This window comes from Dermochelys coriacea, chromosome 7, assembly GCF_009764565.3.
Source record: "Dermochelys coriacea isolate rDerCor1 chromosome 7, rDerCor1.pri.v4, whole genome shotgun sequence".
Lineage (NCBI taxonomy): Eukaryota > Metazoa > Chordata > Testudines > Dermochelyidae > Dermochelys > Dermochelys coriacea.
Window position 1 is genome coordinate 32,228,532 of NC_050074.1, and position 18,666 is coordinate 32,247,197.

Below are 18,666 nucleotides of genomic sequence, written 5' to 3' on the forward strand. Positions count from 1 at the left end.
TTTACATAATTAGTTAATTAAGCCTTAGGGAATTTAAATTAATGGATTTTAAGGCCAGAAGGGACCGTTAGATCATCTAGTCTGACCTATAGAAGATAGGCCGGAGTATTTCTCCTTCATCCCTGTATTGAGCCCAGTGACTTATGTCTGACTGAAGAATCTCTTCCAGAAAGGCATCCCAGCTTGATCTGAAGACTGCAAAAGATGGAGAATCTGCCATTTTCCTGGCGCGTTTGTTCCAATGGTTAATCATCCTCATTGTTAAAAATACGTACCTTATTTCTAACTGAAATTGGTCTGGCTTTAGTTTCTTGTTCTTCTTCTAACAAGACACTGGTTCTTGTTATGCCTTCCTCTGCTCGATTAAAGCCCCTTTTAGTACCCAGTATTCTTCCCCAGGAAGAGACTTACACACTGTGATCAAGTCACTTCTTCATATTCTTTTTGATCAACTAAACTGATTGAGCTCTTTAAATCTCACACTGAGACTGTTGTCAGAACTGGTATTAGTACCAAGCATTCCTGGCTCCCAGGCCTTTATTATTGCAATAGCAGCTACTGGCTTCAACTGAGATCGTGGACCCATTGTGCTAGATGTTGTACAGACACAAAGACATAGAGGAAGTGACTTGCCCAAGGTCACATGGCAAGTCATAGGCAGAGCCAAGAACAGAATCCAAGTCTCAAAGTCCCAATCCAGTGCCCTATCCAGTAATTCCCACTGCCACTTGTGGTCCTGTGTTCAGACTGTGCTTCTGCCTACATGGGCCAAACCTAAATGCAGATAATGTTTGCAATTTCTCTTTATTTGGTCCCTCTTGCCCCTAGTGTCAGGCTTGCCTCCAACCCCACAGCATCTTCCCTCCTTTCCCAGCCTGGCACTCCCTGCACAGAATGGGTGTAACCATGATGAATAATGAATCAGCTTTGCAACTGCAATGAAATTCACTAGACCTTGGGCTTTACCCCACGGGCATTGCTCAATGGTGCTTAAACCTACTGGTTTACTAATCAAACAAATATTTCTTGGTTTAGATAGAGATCAGTGCAATTTTCTTCCTGCTAAATATGCATGTAGAGCACTACGCCCAAAATAAACAACAGTGCAGGTAAAGCAAAAATAAATAAATAATGACATTAGTGTTAACTTTGAATTCCTGCTGAGGGCGGAGAGCTGGATCTGCAGCACAAAGGTAACCACTAGGACCATTGTCCCAACAGCCACTGGCATTGCACCAACAAGGTACAGTTTGTTTAGAACTGAAAATGTGCTCAGTGCTGAACAAGGGCAAAACAAAAGTCTCTTCTTAAAGAGCCAACAGTCTAACAGGCAAGAGGGAGAGAGAGTAACGATACCAGTATATGCAGCTTTATACCTGTATAACTGTATCCACACCAGGCCCTGGTCTACACTAGGAGTTGAGGTTGAATTTAGCAGTGTTAAATGGATTTAACCCTGCACCTGTCCACACGACGAAGCCCCTTTTTTTTTTTTTTTTGACTTAAAGGGCTCTTAAAATCGATTTCCTTACTCCACCCCCGACAAGGGGATTAGCGCTGAAATCGGCCTTGCTGGGTCGAATTTGGGGTACTGTGGACACAATTAGACGGTATTGGCCTCCAGCAGCTATCCCAGAGTGCTCCATTGTGACCGCTCTGGACAGCGCTCTCAACTCAGATGCACTGGCCAGGTAGACAGGAAAAGGCCCGCGAACTTTTGAATTTCATTTCCTGTTTGGCCAGCGTGGCAAGCTGCAGGTGAGTGCAGAGCTCATCAGCAGAGGTGACCATGCAGAGCTCATCAGCAGAGGTGACCATGATGGAGTCCCAGAATCGCAAAAGAGCTCCAGCATGGACCGAACGGGAGGTACGGGATCTGATCGCTGTACAGAGAGAGGAATCCGTGCTATCAGAACTCCGTTCCAGTTTTTGAAATGCCAAAATATTTGTCAAAATCTCCCAGTGCATGAAGGACAGAGGCAATAACAGGGACCCAAAGCAGTGCCACATGAAACTTAAGGAACTGAGGCAAGCCTACCAGAAAACCAGAGAGGCAAACGGCCACTCCGGGTGAGAGCCTCAAACATGCTGCTTCTACCCCAACCGTGTTGTTTGACTCCTTCAATGAAGATGGAGGCAACACGGAAGCAGGTTTTGGGGATGAGGAAGATTGATGATTATGATGAGGTTGTAGATAGCTCACAGCAAGCAAGTGGAGAAACCGGTTTTCCCGACAGCCAAGAACTGTTTCTAATCCTGGACCAGGAGCCAGTACCCCTCCGAACTCACCCAAGGCTGCCTACCAGACCCGCCAGGCAGAGAAGGGACCTCTGGTGAATGTACCTTTTTAAATAGTATACATGGTTTAAAAGCAAGCATGTTTAATGATTAATTTGCCCTGGCATTCGCGGCTCTCCTGGATATATTCCCAAAGCCTTTGCAAACATTTTCTGGGGAGGGCAGCCTTATTCTGTCCACCATGGTAGGACACTTTACCACTCCAGGCCAGTAGCACGTAGTCGGGAATCATTGTAGAACAAAGCATTGCAGTGTATGTTTGCTGGCATTCAAACAACATCTGTTCTTTATCTCTCTGTGTTATCCTCAGGAGAGTGATATCATTCATGGTCACCTGGTTGAAATAGGGTGCTTTTCTTAAGGGGACATTCAGAGGTGCCCATTCCTGCTGGGCTGTTTGCCTGTGGCTGAACAGAAATGTTCCCCGCTGTTAGCCACGGGGAAGGGGGGAAGGGTGAGGGGCTCGCCAGGCGGTGAGGGGAGGCAAAATATGACCTTGTAACGAAAGCACATGTGCTATGAATGTAATGTTAACAGCAAGGTTTACTGTGAAAGAGTGTACCCATTGTTCTATAAAATGTGTCTTTTTAAATACTACTGTCCCTTTTTTTTTCTCCACCAGCTGCATGTGTTTCAAGGATCACAGGATCTTCTCCTTCCCAGAAGTGAAGATTAGAAGGCGAAAAAAAACGCACTTGCGATGAAATGTTCTCTGAGCTCATGCTGTCCTCCGACACTGACAAAGCACAAAAAAATGCATGGAGGCAGACAATGTTAGAGTGCAGGAAAGCACAAAATGACCAGAAGGAGATCTGGCGCGTTGAAGAGAGTAAGTGGCGGGCTGAAGCTGAAAGGTGGCGGCAGTGTGATGAGAGGAGGCAGGATTCAATGCTGAGGCTGCTGGAGGATCAAACTCATATGTTCCAGCATATGGTTGAGCTGTAGGAAAGGCAGCAGGAGCACAGACCGCCGCTACAGCCCCTGTGTAACCAACTGCCCTCCTCCCCAAGTTCCATAGCCTCCTCAACCAGACGCCCAAGAACACGGTGGGGGGCCTCCGGCCCAGAGGATTGCCCAAGCAACAGAAGACTGGCATTCAATAAGTTTTAAAGTTTTAAACTTTTAAGGTGCTGTGTGGCCTTGTCCTTCCCTCCTCCACCACCCCACCCGGTGCTTCCCTCCTCCATCACCCCTCCTGGGCTACCTTGGCAGTTATCCCCTTATTTGTGCGATGAATTAATAAAGAACGCATGAATGTGAAGCAACAATAACTTTATTGCCTCTGCAAGTGGTGATCGAAGGGAGGTGGGGAGGGTGGGTTAGCTTACCGGGAAGTAAAGTGAACCAAGGGGGGAGTGGGTTCATCAAGGAGAAACAAACAGAACTTTCACACTGTAGCCTGGCCAAACTGGTAAACTGGTAAACTTTGTAAACTGGTTTTCAAAGCTTCTCTGATGCGCACCGTGCCCTCCTATGCTCTTCTAACCACCCAGGTGTCTGGCTGCGCGTAACCAGCAGCCAGGCGATTTGCCTCAACCTCCCACCCCGCCATAAACATTTCCCCCTTACTCTCACAGATATTGTGGAGCGCACAGCAAGTAGTAATAACAGTGGGAATATTGGTTTCGCTGAGGTCTAACCGAGTCAGTAAACTGCGCCAGCGCGCTTTTAAACGTCCATATGCACATTCTACCACCATTCTGCACTTGCTCAGCTTGTAGTCGAACAGTTCCTGACTACTGTCCAGGCTGCCTGTGTATGGCTTCATGAGCCATGGCATTAAGGGGTAGGCTGGGTCCCCAGGGATAACTATAGGCATTTCAACATCCCCAACAGTTATTTTCTGGCCTGGGAATAAAGTCCCTTCCTGCAGCTTTTGAAACAGACCAGAGTTCCTGAAGATGCGAGCATCGTGTACCTTTCCTGGCCATCCCACATTGATGTTGGTGAAACGTCCCTTGTGATCCACCAGTGCTTGCAGCACTATTGAAAAGCACCCCTTGTGGTTTATGTACTCGCCGGCTTGGTGCTCCGGTGCCAAGATAGGGATATGGGTTCCGTCTATCGCCCCACCACAGTTAGGGAATCCCATTGCAGCAAAGCCATCCACTATGACCTGCACATTTCCCAGAGTCACTACCCTTGATATCAGCAGATCTTTGATTGCGTTGGCTACTTGCATCACAGCAGCCCCCACAGTAGATTTGCCCACTCCAAATTGATTCCCGACTGACCGGTAGCTGTCTGGCATTGCAGGCTTCCACAGGACTATTGCCACTCGCTTCTCAACTGTGAGGGCTGCTCTCATCTTGGTATTCTTGCGCTTCAGGGCAGGGGAAAGCAAGTCACAAAGTTATATGGAAGTGCCCTTACACATGCAAAAGTTTCGCAGCCACTGGGAATCATCCCAGACCTGCAATACTATGCAGTCCTACCAGTCTGTGCTTGTTTCCCGGGCCCAGAATTGGCGTTCCACCGCATGAACCTGCCCCATTAGCACCATGATGCCTGCATTGCCAAGGCCCGTGCTTTGAGAGAAGTCTGTGTCCATGTCCTCATCACTCTCGTCACCGCGCTGATATTGCCTACTTGCCCGGTTTCACTTTGCCAGGTTCTGGTGCTGCATATACCGCTAGATAATGTGTGTGGTGTTTAATGTGCTCCTAATTGCCAAAGTGATCTGAGCGGGCTCCATGCTTGCCGTGGTATGGCGTCTGCACAGAAAAAAGGCGCGGAACGATTCTCTGCCGTTGCACTGATGAAGGGGGGGCAACTGACGACATAGCTTACAGGGTTGGCTTACAGGGAATTAAAATCAACAAAGGGGGTGGCTTTACATCAAGGAGAAACAAAAACAACTGTCACACAGACTGGCCCCCTCAAGGATTGAACTCAAAATCCTGGGTTTAGCAGGCCAACGCTCAACCCAATGCTCAACCCCCTGAGCTATCCCTCCCCTTGGTATTTCAGGCAGGAGTGAATCTCATTTAAAGTTTTCAAGGTGCCCCTGACAGACCTCACTGAAAGGACTGCTGGCCATTGATTTCACGGAGGGAGGGAAGGGGGAGCAAATGAATACAAAACAAATCTGGTGTATTTCTTGTTTTGATCCACTCCATCTATCTTTTACTTCTTTGACTGGCAGCAGATGGTGCTGTAGGACTGCTAGCCATCCACATCTCCTGGCTGCTCGGCAGAAGATGGTACAATAGGACTGCCGGCAGGACTAAAGAGAATGACCTGGTCGAGTCACTCCTAATTTAGTCCCTGCGCCCATGTCTGCCCAGGCACTCCTGACCGACCTTACCAAAGCGGCCAGGAGCACCTCAGACATGATGACGATGGTTATCAGGCCTGTTGCACCGTCTGCTGCCACAAGGAAATGGGTTGCTGCTGCTGTGTAGCAATGCAGTACCACGTCTGCCAGCACCCAGGAGACATAGGGTGACAGTGAGCTGAGCGGGCTTCATGCTTGCTGTGGTATGGCGTCTGCACAGGTAACTCAGGAAAAAAGGCATGAAACGATTGTCTGCTGTTGCTTTCACGGAGGGAGGGCCTGATGACATGTACCCAGAACCACCTGCGACAATGTTTTTTGCCCCATCAGGCATTGGGATCTCAACCCAGAATTCCAATGGGTGGTGGAGACTGCGGGAACTGTGGGATAGCTACCCACAGTGCAACACTCCGGAAGTCGACGCTAGCCTTGGTATTGTGGAAGCACTCCGCCGAGTTAATGCACTTAGAGCATTTTGTGTGGGGAGACACACACAATTGACTACATAAAAACGATTTCTAAAAAAACGACTTCCGTAAATTTGACCTAATTTCATAGTGTAGACATACCCCAGGACTTGTACACTTCAGCTATATCAGTTTAAAACTGATACAGAAAAAGTGGTACAAAAACCATGTAGACAAAGTCCTAAAACAAGTGCCCTATACAAGTTGTTCTAAGGTCTTTGCTTACTGATGGTGACATGCTTTCTTGCTTCCTACCAGCTTCAAGACATGTATTTCTCATCAGTAACTGAGCTCTTCAGGCTCCCAGAGACCTCTCTCTCTAGCAGGTAACAAGTTGCTACTGATTTCTCTCCAAAGCCTCTTAACAGAATTAGGCCAACACCTTTCCACCTTTCCAGTCAAGGTTTAATGTTCCACCCCTGCCTGCAAAACCCTGGGGGAAGCTTGTCCTACATGTGATCCAATATTTTTAAGGTTGCAACTGTTAAAAGGTGCCAATGAACATGATACAAAATGTGTATCACACAGCCTGATAGGAACCTTTTTTTGATCTATACATTATTTTCACGCATACACACACTTTTCACTTGGGCATCTTTGGGAAAGATACCAACAGTCAAGTGTTATAGGGTGGGCTAGCCCTTTAAGGGGAGTTGGCCTCAGCTCTATCTGTACCTAGTTATCTGCCTCGTATGTGATGGGTTTGGCCCAGTAGTTGGCCAGAATCATGCAATGGTAGTTCAGGGGGTGGGGCTTCCTATAAGAGATTTTCCTGCTTCAAAGAAGGGGAGACATCTCTGAAGAAGCCCAGAGTAAGCCTGGAGAGAGATCAGGGCCCTGATGCAAAGAAGGAACTGGAAGCTCAGGAAGGGTGAATTTAACTGCTGAGTTTGGAGAAGAAGGCTGGGAGATTCTAGCTTTGAGTTAAACGGTTATTTTGTATAAAATAAACCAGACCCCAGAAGGGGAGAGTAAGCACCAGTTGTGGCAGTTTTACTGGGGAAGAAGGTAAACTGAGGGAGCAGCAGGGTCCAACACCAGATGAGGTGAGAATTTCTTACATCCCAGCATCTCACCTGGAAGTGGAAGATGCCAGCATATCCATTCTGGAAGCTCTGCCCATGGGGGACCACTCGATGGAGGATGGTTTCATTCAAGGTGAGAGAAGCAATTGCAGCTAGGAGCCAGCAGTCACCTGAATGAAGGCAGAAAGAAAAGTTAGTCAAGGAAGTTCAATTTGCACCAAGGATGGGAAATAACACTACTGTTTCTTCAGCAGAACCTAGCTGCATTGGATCAAATAACTGCATGGTATGCGGCAGTTACATTTTATTCTGAGGAGAAAAATAAAAAGGTGCCAAGCAGCAAACATAATGGAGTGCAAGATTTCAGGCTTGTAAGTTACAGGAGCCATTTGGCAACTCAGGCACCCACTGGGGAGAAAGATATTTGCATAAACCACGCACCAATTCTTGCAGCTAACCAGAACTAGCTGTACAATCCCCCGTATGAGTCAGAGCAGCCTGGGGCTCCCGCGCAGACATTCTCCTAAGCCTCCTGCTGCAAGTTCTCACACATCCTCACCATTGTTTTCCAAGGCTGATCATTCTAAGTTTTGCTGCTGATTTGCTCTTCTCACTTATGTGGCACCAAAAATATGGCAATGCTGACGATGAATGGGATACTCTGGGCTTTAGTCTGACTCTGCAAAAGTCTGATATCCACTTGGTTTTTTAGACCAAAAGTGATGGAAGCCCCCTTGGATTTTTGCACTATAGCTGTTACTTGGCAGAGATACGAACATCCAGGGTGAGTGGCATAAAGAAAACAACCATTTTGGCCCTCAAATTTACAAGCTGCCTAAAACTCATAGTTCCATGCAGATGAGTGGAGAAATTTCCTTCCACTGGAGCTCCTGCCCCCTCACAGTTTGACCAGGTACCTCATAAGTTACAGTCCCCAAGCAAGTTTATCCAGTTCTCTGTGCACTATGCACAGGGTTTTTGCTTGGGTGTTGGGCGAGGTGAGATCCTGTGCTGGGCCAGAACTCACCGCCCAGGGAGAGAGGAGCTTTAAACAACCTTTGTGATCCTAGGCTGCTCTGGAAACTGGAGCAGCCCCTGGCATAACTGAAACAGCCCCAAGGGCCTAACTTATGGCAGCCTCCTGGGGGTGCCTTATGGGCCGCAGTTCAGCTCAGAATCTATGGAGTACTATGTATTGTGGCCTCACACCTAACACGGCCCCCCTGCCCAGTGCCCACAGCCCTAATCCCCTGTGCCAGGGCTTGCAGGTTCCTCCCCTGGCCAGATATAGAGCTTTTAGAGCCCCTTTTATCCAGCATAAAGGGGCCAGAATGGGGGGTGAGGATCTCAGCCGGGATAGGTTTTACTTTATGCTATGCCACTATAATTGGTTACACTTATTCAGGACCTGCTGTGGAAGACAAAGTATCAGATGACTAGTACCATCGGCAGGCCACAGAGCTCAAGGCCACTCTGCACAGCTGAGGAGACTGTAGGGAAAGGGTATAAAAATAGTGACCCTTGGCACATCCATAGCACCCTTCATCTCAAAGTGCTTTTGAAAATATTAAAGGAATTGGCACCTGAAATTGCAAGCCCATTAGCAAGAATTTGTAATGAATCTGTAAACTCAGGAGTAGTACCGAATGATTGGAGAATTGCTAATATAGTTCCTATTTTTAAGAAAGGAAAAAAAAGTGATCCGGGTAACTACAGGCCAGTTAGTTTGACATCTGTAGTATGCAAGGTCCTGGAAAAAATTTTGAAGGAGAAATTAGTTAAGGACATTGAAGTCAATGGTAAATGGGACAAAATACAACATGGTTTTACAAAAGGTAGATCGTGCCAAACCAACCTAATCTCCTTTTTTTGAAAAAGTAACAGATTTTTTAGATAAAGGAAATGCAGTGGATCTAATTTACCTAGATTTCAGTAAGGCATTTGATACCGTGCCACATGGGGAATTATTAGTTAAATTGGAGAAGATGGGGATCAATATGAACATCAAAAGGTGGATAAGGAATTGGTTAAAGGGGAGACTGCTAAGGGTCCTACTGAAAGGAGAACTGTCAGGTTGGAGGGAGGTTACCAGTGGAGTTCCTCAGGGATCGGTTTTGGGACCAGTCTTATTTAATCTTTTTATTACTGACCTTGGCACAAAAAGTGGGAGTGTGCTAATAAAGTTTGCAGATGATACAAAGCTGGGAGGTATTGCCAATTCAGAGAAGGATCGGGATATTATACAGGAGGATCTGGATGACCTTGTAAACTGGAGTAATAGTAATAGGATGAAATTTAATAGTGAGAAGTGTAAGGTTATGCATTTAGGGATTAATAAAAAGAATTTTAGTTATAAGTTGGGGACGCATCAATTAGAAGTAACGGAAGAGGAGAAGGACCTTGGAGTATTGGTTGATCATAGGATGACTATGAGCTGCCAATGTGATATGGCTGTGAAAAAAGCTAATGCGGTTTTGGGATGCATCAGGAGAGGCATTTCCAGTAGGGATAAGGAGGTTTTAGTACCATTATACAAGGCACTGGTGAGACCTCACCTAGAATACTGTGTGCAGTTCTGGTCTCCCATGTTTAAAAAGGATGACTTCAAACTGGAGCAGGTACAGAGAAGGGCTACTAGGATGATCCGAGGAATGGAAAACTTGTCTTATGAAAGGAGACTTAAGGAGTTTGGCTTGTTTAGCCTAACTAAAAGAAGGTTGAGGGGAGATATGATTGCTCTCTATAAATATATCAGAGGGATAAATACAGGAGAGGGAGAGGAATTATTTCAGCTCAGCACCAATGTGGACACAAGAACAAATGGGTATAAACTGGCCACCAGGAAGTTTAGACTTGAAATTAGACGAAGGTTTCTAACTATCAGAGGAGTGAAGTTTTGGAATAGCCTTCCAAGGGAAGCAGTGGGGGCAAAAGATCTATCTGGTTTTAAGATTCTACTCGATAAGTTTATGGAGGAGATGGTATGATGGGATAATGGGATTTTGGTAAGTAATTGATCTTTAAATATTCAGGGTAAATAGGACTAATCCCCTGAGATGGGATATTAGATGGATGGGATCTGAGTTACCCAGGAAAGAATTTTCTGTAGTATCTGGCTGGTGAATCTTGCCCATATGCTCAGGGTTTAGCTGATTGCCATATTTGGGGTCGGGAAGGAATTTTCCTCTAGGGCAGATTGGAAGAGACCCTGGAGGTTTTTCGCATTCCTCTGTAGCATGGGGCACAGGTCACTTGCTGGAGGATTTTCTGCTCCTTGAAGTCTTTAAACCATGATTTCAGGACTTCAATAGCTCAGACATAGGTGAGAAGTTTTTCACAGGAGGGGGTGGGTGAGATTCTGTGGCCTGCGTTGTGCAGGAGGTCGGACTAGATGATCAGAATGGTCCCTTCTGACCTTAGTATCTATGAATCTATGAAAACATCAATGAAGCCCTGTATGTCTGTGCAGTCAGTCCTTGTGGAAAAATAGCATCAGGGAGCAGTGAAACAACTTGCCCCAGGGCTGAGCGGCAAATCAATAGCCAAGCCAGGAACAGAACCCAGGAGTCCTATCTCACTCCTCCTTGCTCTGACCATTAGAGCACTGCCTTAGCTGAAGAATAAGACCCCAGCGTGTCAGTGCCAGGAGGCATGGTCAAAGTGAAGCTTGGGAAAAGTTCATACACTGTGTAAACAAATATATATTAAAGATAACTTACAACTTATTTCTGTGCCAAAAAAAAAACCAAAACAAAACTCCTACGTAACACCTTGGAATACCATGTGGAACTCCTTGCCACAAGATATCCATGAGGCTAAGAGCTTAGCAGGATTTTAAAAAGGATCGGATATTTATATGGATAAGGAGACTCTCCAAAGTTACAATAGCAATTTAAAAAAAATGAATATGGGATTTTATCAATCCTCTTGCATCAGGGCATCAGCCAATCTCGAACAGGGTTAGGAAGGCAGTTTCCTGAGGGGTAGGATCTCTGAACACTATGGGATTTCTGGCACCTTCGTCTGAAGCAGCTGGTGCTGGCTGCTGTCAGAGAACGGGCTAGGTCAGGAGCGGGCAAACTTTTTTGGCCTGAGGACCACATTGGGTTTCTGAAATTGTATGCAGGGCCAGTTAGGGGACGCTGGGCCTCCCCAAACAGCCAGACATGGCCCAGCCCCCACCCCCTATCCGACACCCTTACTTCTCGCCCCCTGATGGCCTCCTGGGGACTCCTGCCCCATCCAACCCCCGCCCCCCCCCCCCGCTCCCTGCCCCTTACCACGCAGCCTGGAGCACCAGTGGCTGCACCAGGACAGGCAGCCGCGCCACGCAGCACAGAGCACCGGGTCAGGCCGGGCTCTGCAGCTGTCCTGCCCCTGGAGCTCGCAGCCATGGTGCCTGGAGCATTGCACCAGCGGCACGGCGAGGTGAGGCTGCGGGGGAGGTGGGGGGACAGCAGGGGAGGCGCCGGGGGCCAGGAGCTTAGAGGCCCAGCAGGACAGTCCTGCGGGCTGTAGTTTGCCCACCTCTGGGCTAGGTGGACCCCTAGTCTAATCCAGTTTGGCAATTTCTGTGTTCCCACAGCTTGACAAGTGCAGGGGCACCATAGCAATTTGAGCTTAACTTATTTCTCATTCTGCTTTGCTCGTCACCTTTAATGGGGATCGGAAAACTACTTAGTAACAAAGTCGAAAAAGCCAGATGTGGGGCTGCCCCTCTTTTCTGCCAGCTCCTTACAAAGCTCTTTCAGTGGTCTCTGGTGGCCCACACTTGCTGTCTCCCCTGCTTCTGCACGATCTCAGAGGGACAGTTTAAAGACGGCTTCGGTGCAGTGGCAAAGGAGTAGATGGATGAAGGTTGGCAGCAGATGGGAAGGAGCAGACAAGCTGATGAGGCTTTTTAAATCCAAAGAACGCTTCATTGGGACTCACTTTCAGAAACAGCTGTGACAGCCGGCAACCAGCCAGGTGCTGTTAATGCCATTTCCCTCCCACATCCACCCCCAGTGGACATCAGAACGGCATTGTTTAATTCTCCGCACACTTCTCTCCCCGCCCAGCCCACCGTGTGGTCCTGGGATATTTAAAGTTTTGTGGCATTTGCACAGAGCGAGACTCCGTTCCTGCTACAACTGCCAATCTGCTGTAGGGAGGGGCACAGTGCAGACACACCATGCCCCTATACTGACTATGGGAGGAGCTGGACTGCAGCTGTCAGGGGGCTTCCCTCATCCAGGGCAGCGCTCATCCCTCCCAGGCTAGAAAAAACACAGGCAGCAGGACTGCTGCTGCCAAACTTACTGGTTAACACAGCTCATTGCAGCGTACTAAAGATCCAGTTGGTATGACTCCAAAGTCTGCATCACTCCAATGCAGCTGCTATTAAGCCTTCCAAATTCAGAGACTCTCCTCCCATTTTGAGACACACTTAAAAAATGTGCATCGTGGGAGGAACATGGCTTCTTTGTGTTTAACTGATCTGCATCTTTGCATTGTGTATTGATTTAAAAAGTGACTCATGGGTCTGGGAGCAGAGGCAGCATCCAATACCTGGGAAGACTGCAGTATTCTCCTGGGGTGGGAACTCTACTAAGCTAGGTTTGTGCCTGGGTTAGGAACATTTCATGTTAATCTTAAGGCACCCCTTGTGACCGGGCAAGGCCAGATGGCTATGGAAAAGTAGTCCTACTGGGATCCGGGAAGTGGGTGGGCGTATGGAAAAGTAGTCTTATTGGGATCCAGGAAGTGGGTGGGCATATGGAAAAGTAGTGGGAGATAGATATATTAGCTCCAGGCTAAACAAATCCCTGGTACCAGGATAAGTGAAATGGCAGCTGCTCCAGGTCAATTAAGACACCTGGGGCCAATTAAGAACTTTCCAGAAGGCAGGGAGAAGGCTAGGTTGATTGGGACACCTGAAGCCAATCAGGGACTGGCTGAAACTACTTAAAAGCCTCCCAGTTAGTCAGGTGGGTGTGCATGTCAGGAGCTGTGGGAGGAAGTTGTGCTGTTGGAGAGGCTGAGTCGTACACACCATATCAAGCACAAGGAAGGAGGCCCTGAGATAAGGGTGAAGTGGATCTTGAGGAAGTAAGGGCTGCTGTGGTGGAAGTAGCCCAGGAAATTGTACATGTCATGTTTCTAAAAGGTCAGCTACCATAGCTGATACTATTAGGGAGCCTGGAGTAGAGGGTGGGCCCAGGCTCCCCCCCCTTTTAGCCCCGTTTAATCACTGAGACTGGGAGACAACAGAGACTGTGCAAGGAAGGATAACTTCTCATCTCCCTTGCTGGCTTATGATGAAAATGGCTCAGTAGACTGTGACCCTTGTCTCTAGAGAGAAAGAAGGGTTACGTGCAGGGTCACAGTGAGCCTCTGAGGCTAGCGAAATCTGTCAGGAAACGCGGGACCCACGGAGGCAAGGACAGAGCTTTGTCACACCCTCTTCAGGCCAAAGTTCAAAGCTAAAGTTAATTAGTGCTCATAAAGCACACTGAGATCCTCAGATGGAAGGCGCCATGTGAGTGCACAGTATTATTATTATAATATAGATGACTCCTCCACCCTCCCATCCACTGCTTTGATGGCCCTGATTTTGCCTTTAACAGAAATACAGCTATGCAGTGGGTGTGATTCAAACAGGCTATAGACTGGACTTTGCGGAAGGGCTTGCCGCTCACAGGAGTAGCCTATAACCCAAAAGGCCTGGGGTAAAATTTCCAAAGGTGTCTAAATTCATCTTCAAATGGGATTTAGGCACTTGGAACCCTAAATCCCACTGACAATGAGACTTGGGCTCTTAGGGTCTAAAGTCACTTAGGCACTCTTGAAAATTTCACTCTTGATCAATATACAGGTTTTGTATATATATATATATATATATACACATACACACACACACATATATTAAGCGGATATAGTTATAGCAGTACTGTCCCCGGTGTGAATGCAATTACACTGGCATAAAGGTGCCTTGTACTGATATAACTATTCCTGAATGGAAGAGGAATAAACTATACTGATCCAAACACCTTTACACCAGTATAACTGGACAAATCTGTACAACCTCTCACCACACTGGGGGGCAGGAGGGAAGAAAGAGGGGGTTGTACAGCTTTAATTATACTGATCTAGTTTGAGCAGTACAACTTGTGTGCATAGACTCATCTATCTGTCTCAGAGCACTATCCCCTCTGATTTAAATTAATCCAAATCTAGCCTCCAACCTGCCGTAGTCAGGATAATTCATCCAAAGGTAACAGTGCAGATTTGTACATTTCCAGCCCTAGGTTTCTCTCGGGGCCGGCCCACAACATTTTGGCACCTGAGGCGGGGAGCTCAAATGACGCCTCCATGCCCCCTCGCTTGGGCCAAAACTTTGAAAGGTCTCAATTCTGCCTTCTTCCTGTTCTATTCCTCTCATGGTACTGCTCTGCTACCTGCCCCAATAAAGGAGAACTAATAACTTAAAATGCTTTGTTCAAAAATTTTAAATAACACTTAACTTTCAAATGCCTGAACAGCAAATGTAACTTTTCTTGTCTGCGTAGTAAACATTGGCATTTTTATCTGTTTGAATAATCAAAGTGGTGCTTTCCATGCCTCCTTTGTTGCAAAGATTTGAACTGCTTCCTGCTGAAGGTCCACAGTCTGGGCCAGCTCATGCTCTATTGAGATAGTTGCAAGTCCGACCAGCCTCTCTTGTCATTGTGTAGCCTAGGTGTGTTTTTATTTAACTTCAGTTTGGAGAAGCTGCATTCTCCCCTGGCAACTGTTACAGGAAGTGTTAAAAGTATGTGTGATGGGTTGGATCACAGAAACCCCCTTGGGACTGCCAACTGATGTGCCAAGACTACTTCTGCTCCTGCTTTCCTGCCCTGTCAGCTTAGGACTTCAGTGCCCTGCCTAGTTTGAGCCAGACCCACTAGCCTGTTGCAAATCCAGACCCAGATCTGAACCATGTCCCCTAACAGCTGTAGGCTTAATTGAAAGTAATTTAAGAAATGTTCCTGTCCTTGATACTCAGATGCCCAACTTCCAATGGGGTCCAAACCCTAAATAAATCAGTTTTACCCAATTTGGCTGGAACACTAGATTGGAATAGTTTGCAACAAAAACAGTATGCAGCATTCTGGGTTTTTAAGTGCATAAGCCATGGCCTCTCCGCTTTGTCGCCAGTAACGTGTTGGATGGAAACTTCTATTTTAATTGTCTTTGGGGAACATGAAGTTTTCCACTTGCTGTGGCCCACGCAGGACAAGCAAGTCCCTCAGGCTACTGCTCAAGTGGGTCCACAGTCCTGGATCATTTAGACTTAAGGAACTAAACTCGGCAGCAGCTGTTTCTTGCGCCTCAACCACACTCTTCTCTGATCTACACTTTTCTTCAGGAATGTGCATAGTTACATCCATTTGAGATGGAGATATGGATGCTGCAGTAGCTGCCAGGTCACCTGCACTCTGACTAACTGGAAGATCAGGCATCTCCTTACCCCTCACATCCTCACTGGGGCCGGAAGGCTCACCGTGAACATTTGTGTCTATGTATCTCAGGAGAGCTCCTTCCTGCTTAGATAGAAAAGCTTCCTTTGGTTTCTTTCTTTTTCTGAATGCTGCCCCAGAGGGGCGTTTTATTCTTTCACTCATGACTGCGGTTCTGTGCCAGCTATACTGACACTCAATTGAAGGGGACAAATAGCAGGCTGGTAGCAGGGCCTGAGTGAGGGAAGATATCAGCGTCTTAAGGACCTAACTGGCTCCTACTACTTCAGTTGACTGCCTGTTCTCCTCAAGTGGGTTCAGGGAAGCAGCAGGAAACAGGAAGCTCCCTGAGAAGCTGGTGTTAATCAGGCCAGGCTGCTGGGGGTGCTATAGAGGTACATAAGAGACTCCCTCCCCCCTCTCTCCCTGCAGCTCCTGCTGCTTTGTGTTATTCCCTCTCACCTTTTCGCCTGCTTGCAAGTTATGTCTCTTGTGCCCTCCTTCCTCCAGCACAGCACTCCACCATCTCTGTGCATCCAGAGCAGAGAGAATACATATGCCCCAGCAGCAGACACAATTTTCTACACTCTGGGTCCTAGTGGCACCCCCCACAGTCTGGCACCTAAGGCGGCCGCCTCAGTTCGCCTCATGGTAAGGCCAACCCTGGTTTCTCTAGCTCAGAAATATGCTCTCTAATCCATTTTTTGTAATTTAAGGCTGAGGAACTTAGAGAACATTTATAGAGAAGTAAGAGCATATGCGCACGCACACACATACTGTGCCCAAAGATAAAACTAAATAGAAACTACGGTAAAGGAAACCAGACACAGAATATCACCATTTCATCTCAGCAAAAGGCAGGATCAGTCTTTCCTTTCTGCCTGTTTTAAAACCTCACGGGGGGAATCATATCTCTGGGGCATTTTTTCCTTCTCTATTATGTGTAATGTGCCAACAGTGGCCTGCCTTGAGTTACAAAAAGGGAGATTGTTATTGAGTCAGACACATTTTTGCTGGACGAATTGCAGAGAAGGCTTAAAACCACTTGGAAAGCAATTTAGCTTGACCATATCAGTAACTCCCTTTGCTCCAGGGGAAATTCAGAGGATTTGAAGTCAGTATCAGTCCCAAATAGATCCAATTTGTTTGTAAAAATGGGGCAGTGGCCCTTCATTGGGAAGTTGCAAGAAAAAGGAAAAAAAAAAAGTAGTTTCCCCTTCTTATTCCCCCCCGCCCTTTTCTCTGAGCTCAGGGAGCTGTGATATTTCACAAAAGTGAGAAAGATGCTGTGTGTCACACTAAATCCAATCTACTGTACTATTTAAAGTTATACCTGGTGATCTGATGGTTTGGACTAGCCCACGAGAAACCAGAGCTTGGGGAGAGAGAAGAACTAGGAACATGCAGTCTCACAGGGCTGGGAACAGCTAGTAACTGCAGGAAGCTAGGAATTACTGGGATTTGCACAGCAGGCCTCACGGCTGCCTATAATGAAGGGGCAGGGGAAAAATCATGGAATATTCAAGCCCCTCTGTGCACTGATATGCCAAGTCCCTGCCCAAGACCGAGGTCCTGCATCAAGCTTCATGTGGATGGATCCCTCTGAGCGCGCCAATGAAGTTATCGGGAGCTCCATACAGGAGTCTGCCCAGGAGGATCTCATTGTAGGATTTGGGCATAAAGGAGATGAAACTAAGTTTTTTGGGGCAAGGACCATTGTTTTGTTCTGTGTTTGTACAGTGCATATCACAATCGGATCCTGGTCCGTGACTCCTTGGTACTTGCACAATACAATTTAATTATTTAATTAATTCATATGGACCTAATCCCCATCATAAGAATATGCAGGACAAGGATTCTCTGCTAGAAGAGTGATGTCTGAATGTTATATTTGTCCTTTTATCTTATTCTTGGGTTACTTTCAGGCTTCCATTTCTGTAGTATCCGAGTACATCATTAGCTTATTTATCCTACCAACATCCCTGTGATGGAGGGAAGTGCCATTATCCCCATTTTACTGATGTGAAAACTGAGACACTCAGAAACTAAGCAATATGGCTATGGTCACATAAGAAGTTCATCACAGAATATGGAATTGAAGACAGGTCTCTTGAATCACAGGCTAACACCCTAACCACTGGGCCATCCTTCCTCAAATGCAGAATGGAGGGGGGGGGGGAGAGGGAGGGGGAGAGTTGGACATACAGATTAAAACATAATCTCTAAAGGCTTTATGAAAGAAGGAAGCAGGAGATGCTAGTCATGTTTAACAGTCCTTCAGAGATGCACCTGTTCCAGCATTCATGTGAAACCACTAAGCATAAATAAGCAAGCACTTAGGAGCAACATTTCTCCAGCAGCAAGAATCCAGCTTCTGCCCCCAGATTCTGTCCTTCCCGGTCTCTCAACAGCAGCACTAATAATAAGCAAGACCCCCAAATGGAAGCCAGCAGCATCCCTACCAAGGGCTCCCTGGCAGATGTCTGTGCGGGTGGCTCCGTCAACAATGAACTGCGGGTTGGAACACATTTCCTGAAACAAAACATAGTTTGGTTTTTAAAGTTTCAGTGACTGGGATATTGGTTCTTACAATGCTATGCGGTCAAGTTAGGCAAAGCCATCACCTTTGATCTACATTTGTTAACCCTTAAGTATGTGGCCACTCTTTCACAATGGCAGCCCAGTGAACATTTAGGATTATGTGCATGGTAAGTATCCAAAGTCTCAATCATCCTGGTTGGAGACAGTTTTTGAAAGAAGGACAAAGACAATTACTGTTGAGCCTAGCACAATGGGGTCCTGTCCTGGTCCATGACTAGGTCTCTTTAGGTGCTACATAATAAAATAAATAATCATACTTTTATTGTCAATCCTTTTGAGCAGTCCTTTTGTCACATGGCTGTACAGTACCTAGTGCTATGGGGCCCTGATTCTCCTCAGGGCCTCTGGACAGTACTACAATACAAACAACAAACACTCCTCCTCCATGCTGTGTCTCATAATACAAACACAGGGGAGTCACTCACATTTAACAGGTGCTCCACAGGTAGAAGGAATACAAAGAAAAACATTTTCACAAAGCATGCAGTCAGTAGAAAATCCCATTGCAGGAGGTCAGA

The 18,666-nt window shown here is 46.8% G+C and overlaps 1 protein-coding gene across 3 annotated transcripts in view; it reads right to left on the bottom strand.

The window, feature by feature from the left end:
- The window catches only part of CAPN1 (calpain 1), a 54,972-nt gene that overhangs the window by 26,317 nt on the left and 9,989 nt on the right, over positions 1-18,666 (bottom strand). For all 3 annotated transcript variants that reach the window (XR_006282973.1, XM_038409004.1, XM_038409002.2), the window contains exons 3-4: positions 18,010-18,079; positions 7,119-7,237 (exon numbers count right to left, since the gene is read on the bottom strand). Coding sequence is in view for 2 of the 3 variants with exons in the window: in XM_038409004.1 (XP_038264932.1) it covers positions 7,119-7,237; positions 18,010-18,079 (189 nt within the window). In the remaining variant the exon portion in view is untranslated. The remainder of the gene's footprint in view (positions 1-7,118; positions 7,238-18,009; positions 18,080-18,666) is intronic.